This window comes from Bufo bufo, chromosome 7 (genome assembly GCF_905171765.1).
Source record: "Bufo bufo chromosome 7, aBufBuf1.1, whole genome shotgun sequence".
In the NCBI taxonomy this organism is placed as follows: domain Eukaryota; kingdom Metazoa; phylum Chordata; class Amphibia; order Anura; family Bufonidae; genus Bufo; species Bufo bufo.
In genome coordinates, this window is record NC_053395.1 from 125,640,639 (window position 1) to 125,652,247 (window position 11,609).

At 43.0% G+C, this 11,609-nt stretch overlaps 1 protein-coding gene across 2 annotated transcripts; it reads left to right on the top strand.

Annotated features, from left to right (window-relative positions):
• The first annotated feature begins 2,870 nt into the window (after positions 1-2,870).
• On the top strand, positions 2,871-10,456 carry LOC121007659 (gamma-crystallin M2-like). 2 transcript variants are annotated; one of them, XM_040439752.1, is made up of 3 exons: positions 2,871-2,879; positions 3,087-3,335; positions 10,181-10,456. In XM_040439752.1, exons 1-3 carry the CDS (start codon positions 2,871-2,873, stop codon positions 10,454-10,456), a joined length of 534 nt encoding a protein of 177 aa, XP_040295686.1. The 2 variants fall into 2 exon arrangements, with proteins under 2 accessions (XP_040295686.1, XP_040295687.1); XM_040439753.1 differs by having other exon boundaries at positions 3,087-3,329.
• The last annotated feature ends 1,153 nt before the right edge of the window (positions 10,457-11,609 follow it).

Sequence of the window (11,609 nt, forward strand, 5' to 3'; positions counted from 1 at the left end):
TAACCAATTGCTCAGGAATTTTCGATCTCTCCCTAAGACGCCTATCTATTCTGATAGAGAGGGACATAACAGCATCAAGGGAAAGGGGGGTCTCATACAGCGCCAGTGCATCCTTAACCCTTTCAGATAACCCAGAGCAGAACTGACTCCTGAGAGCCGGGTCGTTCCACTGAGTATCCGTAGCCCACCTACGGAACTCTGAGCAATATTCCTCTGCTGACCGATCTCCCTGTAGGAGTCTCCGTAACTTCGACTCAGCCAGGGCGACTCGGTCAGGGTCATCATATATGAGACCCAAAGCCCCAAAAAATCCCTCCACTGACCGGAGAGCCTGGGAACCAGGGGGTAACGAGAACGCCCAGGATTGTGGGTCCCCCTGAAGCAGGGAAATGACAATCCCTACCCGCTGTTCTTCATTACCTGAGGAGTAAGGGCGCAACTTAAAGTATAATTTGCAGGCCTCACGGAACGTCGCAAATTTGTCCCTTCCCCCAGAAAATCTGTCAGGAAGAACAACCTTTGGTTCTGTAACTACCTGGTTACCCATAGCAACCACTGGGGGTGCGGTCAGCTGCATTTGCTGCTGTTGTTGGAGGACAGACGACTTCAATCCTGCCACCTCCAAAGACAGGCCTTGAAGCTGTTTTGCCAAGGCAGCAATAGGATCCATATTGGATTCTAAGTAGAGAAAAAAAAAAAAAAAAAAAAAAATATTTTTTTTTTCTCAAAAAGTAATGGCCAGTTATAATATCACGGTCAGCGTGACTATCACATACGTGACGCAGAGGGAGGGAACAAGGAAGGCCCTGCCCAAGTGAGAGGGAAGGTGGTGACCCCTGACTCACCTAGCGGCTGGCACCTGGCTGCCCTGACGTCCCTAGACGGGTTCCTCACCCGTACGCTGATCACGTGCCTAAAGCCCTGGCTTTCCCTAAGCTGAGCCCTAGATAGTGAACAGGGCGGTGGGAACACTAGTCCGCACCACTAGCTCTAAAGGAAAACACCAAGGGAAGGACAGACAATACAAACTCAACATATAATCCCAGGTGGGCGACAACAGGAGACAACAAGAAGCCCAACAGGGATCCGGAGGGTAGCACTCTGGAACGACAACCAGGATTCACAACTCCAGTGGGTCAGTATAGATGTCCAGGCAGGAAGCTCTATAACTGGCAACTAGAGAAGTGTGAGGGGAGAATATAAGGAGGTTGGGAGTGGCAGACAAGAAACAGCTGAGGAGGAGAAGCTATGGATCCCTGATTGAGACAAAAAGGATAGCAAGGCAAACACAGAAAACAATCACTAAGAAACAACGAAACAACGTGATCTTTAGATATAGAGCGCGCAGCCACACGCTGCGACCTCCTGACCCCGGGTATAACGGAGTCAGACGTGGCTCTTGATACCCTCGTGACAATTCCATATTTTCTCTTTATTTTCACTGACTGACATATGCTTACAGTCTATATTCTTGTTTTCCTGTTCAGATTCTGCATATAAACTAAACCAATCGTCTGCAGATTTAACTGTTTACTAGGCATAAACGTAAATTGTAAGCTACTCTTATCAGCAATAGAATGTATTATTTCCATACTCATTAAGGAGGTGTGCAATAACCTAGACCTGGGGTATCTGGAAATATTTATTATGTATTGTTATCTATTTTCATGGTAACGCCTTTATTCTAGCAAAAGGAGAAATGGTTGGTAATGTATGGTAACAGAAATTGAACTTACCATTCCATTCCTCCCCTCTTGGTAGGAGTAGGCAAGTACTGCTTCCTGTCAGGAGGGGGCATTTTAGTTGAGACAGCAAGGAGTGAGATGGCACATGGCAGGGCTCCTACTCCTTGGAACTGTATCTCTTTGTGAGACAAACACTCGAGAGGGATATTTAGAAACCAGATCCAGTTCTACTGTGAGACCAACACTCCAGAGAAACCATCAGAATTCAGAAGCCAACCATGAGTTGTAGGAGATAGCAGAGTGACCAGCGAAATTACAGCTTTTCAGACACTGCTGCAAGGTGAAGGGTTATAGCTCTGGCACCATCACCTGCCTAAACAACCACCAGGCCAGACAAACATCAAGCCAATATATTTTAGTGGACACCTATATCCACAAGTACCTGCTAGTGCCTGTCAATTTCCATACAACCAGCCACCATACTTCCTCAACTGGTGCCAGAGAAAAATTGCACTAAAGCCTGTTTCTGCTGTATGTATTTCAAGTTATATGCTGCACTTCGTAAAAAGGCATCTCTGGCATCATACTTCAGTACCACTACTTTCACTGCAATGGACCCCAGGGAGTGACGGTCTAAGGGGTAGGACACTACAACACTACTTCAGGGCTACTACCACTTCCATCCTGTACACTGGTTCCTGTGGGGGCTTGCTGCACACAGACAAATATCTAGATACTGTACCCACCCTCAGTATATAGCTTTGCAGTTGCATACATCTGAGACATGGTTCTATAGCCAAACATCATATAAAATCAGCATATGATAAACAAGCTTTCTAAATTGCTTATCCTATATTATTTAAATATGATTTTAGAAATAAATCAGACAAACATAGTGGACATTTTGTTACCATTCTAGATTGTTCTCTCTTTCTATGCAGATTGACGGTGACTTTTTAATGGTTTTGCTGATTTAAACAGTTCTATAAACCCTACATGAAAAGCAACCAATTAAAGTACAACCATACTGTATCACACAAAAAGGATCACATATAATGCACCTTTATTGTGAACAGAGTTCATTTGCATGGAGAATGCAATTCAGCCGCATGACCTGTCATATATAAAGTTTCAGAACCACAGTATTAAAGCTGCGAACACTTAGAACACCTGACTCTTCATATCATGGGCAAGGTAAATAAGATACTAGCGCATAGATTGTACATATATCTATATAGATACACACCGAAAGTATCACACTTGTTTTGAAATTTTACAGTACTTAATAAAACATTTATTGTTATTTTGAATATTAGCTAAATATTTTACCTCTAGTTCTAACATCAGCAGTAGATTATTATTGCATTGGATTCCATTTTTTCAACTATTGTTTCTTAACAGATAATTTTTTACGAAGAGAGGAACTTTCAAGGAAAGTTGCATGAATGTTCAGGAGACAATGCAGATTTACATGCTTTTATTCCTCATTGCAACTCAATACGGGTAGAAAATGGATGTTGGGTAATCTATGAACGTTCTAATTATATGGGACATCAGTACTACCTTAAAAGAGGAGAATATTCTGACTACCAGAGCTGGATGGGTTTGAATGACTCCATTAGATCTTGCCATTCAATTCCACATGTAAGTGTTAATTTTTTGATGAACATTAAATACAATCTCTGGTTCATGCAACAGTTATATATTGAGCTTTTATAACATACGCTCATGCGACATTATAATTTGGTAGTTTTCAAAATGTAGAATATCAATGTTTCACCTCAAATTGTGAATCTATATGATTAGGTGTCTAAAGTGCACCTACAGGTGAAACTCGAAAAATTAGAATATCGTACAAAGTTCATTTATTTCAGTAATGCAAATTAAAAGGTGAAACTAATATATGAGATAGACTCATTACATGCAAAGAGAGATATTTCAAGCCTTTATTTGTTATAATTTGGATGATTATGGCTTATATAACTTATGAAACCCCAAAGTCACAATTTTAAGGTAACCTTTGCTCAGGATATATGGATTAATTAGCTAACTAGAGTGTGACACTTTGGGCCAGATTTATCATTACTCTGACAGCTCACTCCACTTTCACATATGGCTAAAGTCAGTTTTAGCCAAGTCAGATTTATGATCGGCCCTTTAAGACTGTAATAAATGTGGTTTGACGGTAGCAGTTTATCCGTCAGTATGCAGCTTTACAAAAGTCGCACATCTTTACGAAAAAGTTGCACGTTTTTACATAAAAGTCGCATGTTCTATTAAAAAGTCTCATAAGATAAGCATGGTCCTCACTGGAGTGAAATTGCGCATTTTTTTGCGACTTTTTTGCGACTTTTTAAATAGTCCCAATAGTAAATCTGTCTAGAGATTAATTTACATAAGAAAACACGACTTTTTCACTCCATTATTCTGACTTGAGCTAATGATAAATCTGGCCCTTTGAGTCAAGAATAATGAACCTTTTCACAAGATTCAAATTTTAAGCTGCATTAATGCAATTCCTTTTAATTTGCATTACTGAAATAAATGAACTATTGCACGATATTCTAATTTTTCGAGTTTCGCCTGTATAGTTAGCTCCTAGTCCCACTTTCCCTACCTGCTGAATTCTCCTTAATCACCCTAATACTCTAATTCAGGGGCACTCAGGGAGTCCTAAATGATCAAGGGCACAAACTCCATGGAAAGAACATGTACCGAGGTCCTTTCATCCTTATGCCAGACCTAGACACCCGCACTGGATAATACATTTATTAAATTCAGTGCAGCCAAACATACAGGAGAGTAAAAACCACTTATCAGACACATGAAAAATACACAATTAGAACCATTTATTCACACATATTTTTTTTTCTGATTGGAATCCTTCTCTTCTCCATTTGGCAGAGATTTCCATGCTTTTTCAACCCGTGAGTCTTCTCTTCAGAATTTGCTGTCCAGAAAATCTTAGGATCCCCACTTTTCCATCATACTCCTTATCATCCCATCCTGGTGTGTTAACATTGTTATCTTGCTAATACCACTAATATTGGATAGTTTCCTCAAATCCTATACTTTAATATTAGCATCATGCAGATAGTTCCATATACATGTACATTACACATAGCGATCCCTAAAGCAATTAGTGCTAGCTAGAGTGCTCTCAAAATTATTGTGCCCAGCAAATAGCAAGTATCAGAAATAATAGTGACAAGTGAAAGTGTCTTTCATAGTCATAATGCCCACTAATTGCCCCAAAAAATAGTTTTTGCAATATGTTCCCAACATAAATAGTTCTACTGTACCGTGTCCCCAAAAGTAGATTGCTAGGGTGCCTCAAAAATTCCACCAATAGTAATCATTCTCACCCAGAATGTGCTTATTAGTAAAAGTGTTTCCCATAGTGTCCCCAATAGTAATAATGTTCCCCCAGCTTGTCTCCATTAGTAAAAGTGCACCCTAGTGTCCTCAATAGTAATAATATACGTACCTCAGAGTACTCTTATTAGTAATAGTTCCCATAGGGTCCACAAGAGTAATAATACCTGTCCAGAGTTCCTATATTTTTGTAATATTACTCGCGCTTGTACACTATATAAAAAAAATGTGGTGGACTATGCATACTCCCATTGTCCCAGCCACCAGAGAGGCCTTTGCTTTTTTCCTAAAGTGTTCAAACATGGCCACCGCTGCTGGATTACAGGGTGGTCATAACCATAGAAACAAGCAAGGAGCCATAGGTGCCATCAGTATTCAACTGTATCTGCATCCTGAGACTGTGAATATGGTCTATTGCAGTGCTTGCTGCTAGTTTTGGGACACTGGGAAAAAAGATCTGGGCATATGTCCTACTAACGATACCATTGCTGTAAATAGAAGATGAGGGGGGAGGCAATGCATAATTGCAGTTACTTTGTCTTGTTAAGTCTGGGAAATGTCAAGGTGTATGAGAGGGAAGCTGGAACAGAGGTACAAAGACATGCGATTTACTCAGTGCTGAGAACAGCACTAGAATCACTAATGCACTGAAAAGTACTCTTTACTAGTGTTGATCGAGCGCCAAAGTGCTTGGGTGCTCTGGCCAAACACATCAGGATGCTCGGGTGCCCTACCGAGCACCCGAGTATAATGGAAGTCAATGGGAGTACCATAGCATTAAACCAGGCACCCCCCTCCTCTGAAGAGGAGAGGGTGCCTGGTTCATAGGAAAAGGTCAGAAATTGATGGAAACACCACTGAAATGGCTCGGGAACAGCATGGGGAGGATGTCTGGATGCATCTTGGACTCCCAGGTCGCTGCTGGGAACGATGTTGTCGAGTAGTATGCCACTTTTACAGACTGACAATAATGCGCACCAAACCGAAGATTAAATAGATTTTAGAGGAAAAATTGTTAGGAAACATTCTTTCCTGTATATTTACTTGTATATAAAGTGCAAGTGCTGCCAAACATTACAAGGAAGAGGCACTCTGATACAACCTGTATATCACATAAAGGAGGGCCTCATTCACATTGTGGTACAATTGTTCATGTAGTTGGACTCCTACACTCATAAAGCCTATGCACTAAGTGAAAGGGCTGCCAAAAATTACAAGGAACCGTCACTCCAATACACCCTTTGTTACACATGAAGGAGGGCATCATACACAGCCTTAAAAAATTATGAATGAAGGCCTGCTGGTGACCCTCAAAAACATTTGGAGCAAGGGCCTGCTGATCTGACCATCTAAAACTTTATGGGCGAGGGCCTGCTGCAGCTTTGGTGACTCTAGATAACCTGGGGCCAATCGCACATTCCCGTGACGGCGACGATCCATTCGGATGTCTGCCCTATCAACTTTCAATGTTATTTTCAGTTCAAACCATGGTGACCACTGGGTAACGGCGAATCAGTGTTCGATTCCGGAGAGGGAGCCTGAGAAACGGCTACGTCTACCACATCCAAGCAAGGCAGCATGCGCGCAAATCACCTATTAGGTATAATTAGGTGAGGGCCTGCAGGTGAGCTGACCATGTAAAATATTTTCGGTGCGGGCTTGCAGGTGAGCTGACCCTCTAAAATGTTGTAAATGAGGGCCTGCAGGTGAGCTGACCCGCTAAAACATTATATGCAAGGGCCTGCTGGTGAGCTGAACCTGTAAAAAAATATATGCAAGGGCCTGGTGGTGAGCTTAGCCTGTAAAAGATTTAAGGTGCGGGCCTGCTGGTGAGCTGACCCTGTAAAAGATTTTAGGTGAGGGCCTGCTGGTGAGCTGACCCCGTAAAAAAATATATGCAAGGGCCTGCTGGTGAGCTGACCCTCTAAAAGGTTGTAGGATAGGGCCTGCAGGTGAGCCGACCCTCTAAAAATAATATGCGAGGGCCTTCAGGTGAGCTGACCCTGTAAAAGATTGTAGGTGAAGGCCTGCTGGTGAGCTGACTATAAAAAATTATATGCGAGGGCCTGCTGGTGAGCTGCCCCCTAAAAAAATTATATATGAGGGCCTGCATCTGAGCTGACACTGTAAAACATTATATGCAAAGGGCATATATATGCGAGGGCATTATATGCGATTAATAGGCATGTTGATATGATGGAAGAGGAGAAGGAGGATGAGAAAAGGAAGCTTCAACCATATACCCAAGTTTGTGGTGGAAGGGGTGCATGGGAATTCAGTGTATTCAGTACATTATAAACAACACATTTAAAGTGCCTTCATGTTCATCAGCTTTCCTCTGGTGGAGTCGAGAGGTCATGGTCAATCTAGGCCTTGTTCATTTTTATAAGAGTCAACCTGTCAGCATTTTCAGTTGACAGGCGGATATGCTTATCTGTTATAATGCCACCAACAGCACTAAATACCCGCTCAGAAAAAAGCTGGCGGCAGGGCAGGCCAGCACCTCCAAGGCGTAGAGCGCCAGTTTGTGCCACGTTTCCATCTTGGACACCCAGTAGTTGTAAGGCACTGAGGGATCATTGAGGACGTTAACACAGTCTGCTATGTACTCCTTCACCATCTTCCAAAATGTTTCCCTCCTTGTGACACTAGGCCGCGCATCAGGGTGCGGGTGCTGGCAGGGTGTCATGAAACTGTCCCAGGCTTTGGAGAGTGTTGCCCTGCCTCTGTTGGAACTGTTGTCTCCCCTCCTCGGTTGGCCAAGGAACTACGGACACTGCCGCCAGCATTGTCAGATGGAAATTTTTGGAGCAATTTTTCAACAAAGATCTTCTGGTATTGCACCGTTTTGCTCGTCCTCTCCACCAGAGGAATGAGAGATGAGGAGTTCTCTTTGTATACTGTTTGTAGTGGGGAACGAGAAGGGTGAACAACCAGTAATCCGTGTTGTCTAAAATGCATATAAACACGGGTCATGAGAAAGGCAGCCTAACATGAAGTCAGCCATGTGTGACAGAGTACCAACAGGCAAAACTTCACTGTCGTCATCAGGAGGATCGCTGTCAATTTCTTCATCCTCTTCCTCCTCTTCTGCCCACCCATGCAGAACAGGTGTAATTAAACTTCCATGGGTACTACCCTCTGTAGTGGAGGCAACCGTCTCCTGCTACTCCTCCACTTCGTCGTCCAATTCGCACTGAGAAGACGAACTGAGGGTGGTCTGGCTATCACCCTGTCTAATGTCTTCCCCCATTTCTACCTCTTCCACATGCAAAGCCTTTGGAAGTGTATGTGCAAACAAATTTAAAAAAAGGTATTTTGGATGTGGAAACTTCACACAGAATATATCCCACAGGTAATGAGGAGCTAATAGAAAATTTCGGGAAAGTCACAGGTATTTGGGATGAGGAAACGTTATACAGGAGAGGTACCACCGGTAATGTCACAGATACATTTTTTTTTAGCGCACACGTTACACTGCAGATCAGAAGCAGACACCGTCTATTGACAAAGTACACTGTATGTCACATATTTTTGGGATGCGCACACTTTACACAGGAGATGTAGTGCAGCTAATGTCACTGTCCGCAGTGGACACCATCTACGGAAAAAGTACACTGTATTTCAGATATTTTTTGGATGTGCACACTTTACACTGGAGATGTGGCGCAGCTAATGTCACTGTCTGCAGCAGCCTAACCATTGTACGCTATTTAGCGAAGGATGCGTGTTCTGTCCCCACATGAAGGCGAATGAAGGTGTAAATGATAATGACTTTGTGACTGGCCTACCTTCGTATCCAAGCAGTGGAGCAGACCGGACCGGCAGATGCTCAGGTTAGATGGATCCAGACGTAGACATGAGGATGCAATCAAACGTGGGTTTATTTGATCCAGAGCAGTGATATACGGTGATACAATACAGGAATGCAGTAGATGCTGTGATGTGGATGTCTTTGCTGAGGCTAACTGCTGAGGCAACTGCTGAGGCAACTGCTGGTCAAAAACTGATGCCTTCACAAGCCGAGGTGTGTGTCTCCAGTCACAAAGGATGCAGCACTGAAAAAGGCTACAGGAAGTGACCAGGCCCAAGGCTGCTAAAACCACGCCCAGAGATAAAACTTTATAGACAACGAACGAAGGCGTGCAGCATACAAATTCCGGCCAGCAGATGGCAGCAGAGAACAATAGACTTAAACAACATAGGTAAAACAAGAAATAATACAGTGCAGAAATTCAATATGAAAGGAACAGCACAATGCGCTAAAAATAGATATTGCTGCCACACACAATAGTCCTTAGAAGGACATTTGGGTCTGTAAAGTTTTAGCAATTTAGCGCAGGTTGCGCTAAAAATATAAATTGCTGCTGCCACACACAATAGTCCTTAAAAGGACTTTTGGGTCTCTGAAAAGTTTTGGTGGTAAAAATATTCTTAAATCACTCTCTACTCTGTCTGTCCCTTCCTCAACACAGCTCTCCCTGACTAAGAACGATCCGAACATGCGTCATTGAGTGCTATATAGCACCCGATGACGCATGTTCCGACCAGCTAATCACTGTAATGCTAGCAGCCAACATGGCTACGACATTACAGTGAGGGCAGTACTTACCTGCATGTTTATTGGCTGCATAGAAGCGTGCGGGTCGGAGACTCGAGCATTGCGCTTGAGCACATGCGGTATTCGGCAGCAGTGATGGCCAGTTCGCCCGCAAACACATGCGGGCTGCCATCTTAACTCACAAGTCCGGCGAGGCACAGGTGAGCCCTGAGAACAGCCGCCGGGGGCCTTCTTCGGGCTGTTCTCGGAACTGCCTGCTCCCGGTGACCGCATTTGTTTCAGACCGGCTCGCGGCGCAGGCACAGGTAACGGCTTACCTGTGCCTCGCCGGACTTATGAGTTAAGATGGCAGCCCGCATGTGTTCGCGGGCGAACATGGCAAACTGGCAATCACTGTTCGGCAGAATACCGCCATGTGCCGAGCATCAAGATGCTCGAGCCGAACTGGTGTTCGGCCGACCATGCTCGATCATCACTACTTTTTACTATATGAAAAAAATGGCAGTATAAATCAAAATCACTGAGTTTTCAATATCATTTTCTTTTTTCCCCTTTATAGCATCGTGGATCTTACAGAATCAAACTGTATGAGAGAGAAGACTTCCATGGTCAGATGAAGGAGTATGTTAATGACTGTTCAAATATTAATGAAAGCTTCCATACAAATTACATTTTGTCCTGTAATGTTCTTGATGGTTACTGGATTTTTTTTGAAGAGCCTGGTTTTCGGGGAAATCAGTATTTCCTTAAACCCGGTGAATACAGAAGATTTGCTAGTTGGGGATCTCCAAACTCCAAAGTTGGTTCTTTGAAGAAAATTGTGGACTTTTATTAAGTACATTGTGAACCATCTAATGCAAATAAAACCAAATTTGACCTTGCTTCATGATGATTGTATACTAATGACTTAAAACTCAGCATTTACAGCTGCTGGGTTTTTATATTTACAACAATAAATAATGCCCATCTACTGGGACTCAGTGGTAGGCAGCAGCTTGTATAGCACCTCTGATGTATTTTTTTCCATCATTTCTTGTGCCTATTGCAGCGACCCAGGGATCTGCATTAGCAACCAGAGGGAGGAAGTTGCTAGGACCCAAGATTATTATAGGCCCGAGAACAATTCAATGATAATGGGATATGACAATGCATCTTGCAAGCTCTCCTTTCCAGGGGTGAAAGGTAGGGAAATAGTCAGTCTATTACGCACACGGAGGACTCAGGAGACAGAAGTGCATTTAAACTGTCGTCCTGCCAGTTTTATTTCTCCAGGGTGCATAAAACAAAATCATAAACACAACACCTAGCCTTGTCCAGGCTCTAACTAAACATAAGGTCACTATATAGGACGTGGCTGAGCTATCCTCAGTCCAACCAAATAAACACATCGGGCAGGATTTGTCATTACTATGACAGCTCACTCCACTTTCACATATGGCTAAAGTCAGTTTTAGCCAAGTCAGATTTATGATCGGCCCTTTAAGACTGTAATAAATGTGGTTTGACGGTAGCAGTTTATCCGTCAGTAAGCAGCTTTACAAAAGTCGCACATAATTGCGAAAAAGTCGCACGTCTTTACCAAAAAGTTGCATGTTCTATTAAAAAGTCTCAAAAGATAAGCATGGTCCTCACTGGAGTGAAATTGTGCATTTTTTAGCGACTTTTTAAATAGTCGTAATAGTAAATCTGTCTAGAGATTCATTTACATAAGAAAACACGCCCACTTTCAGAAAACTGGTGAGCATAGTGCAGAGCAGAAAAAAGTCACAAATCTTTGCGCAGTTTTAGTGATTGCGCAAAAATTTGTGACTTTTTCACTCCATTATTCTGACTTGATAAATCTGGCCCATCCTCTGTACAGCAACTTGTGATACTTGCGGTTTCCTTGCATAGGACATTCCAGGCATAGGTGTGCGCAGCCTATTGCATTAGGGTGTGCACCCTAAAGCACAAACACACACGCCGCGCGCATGTATGTATATATATAT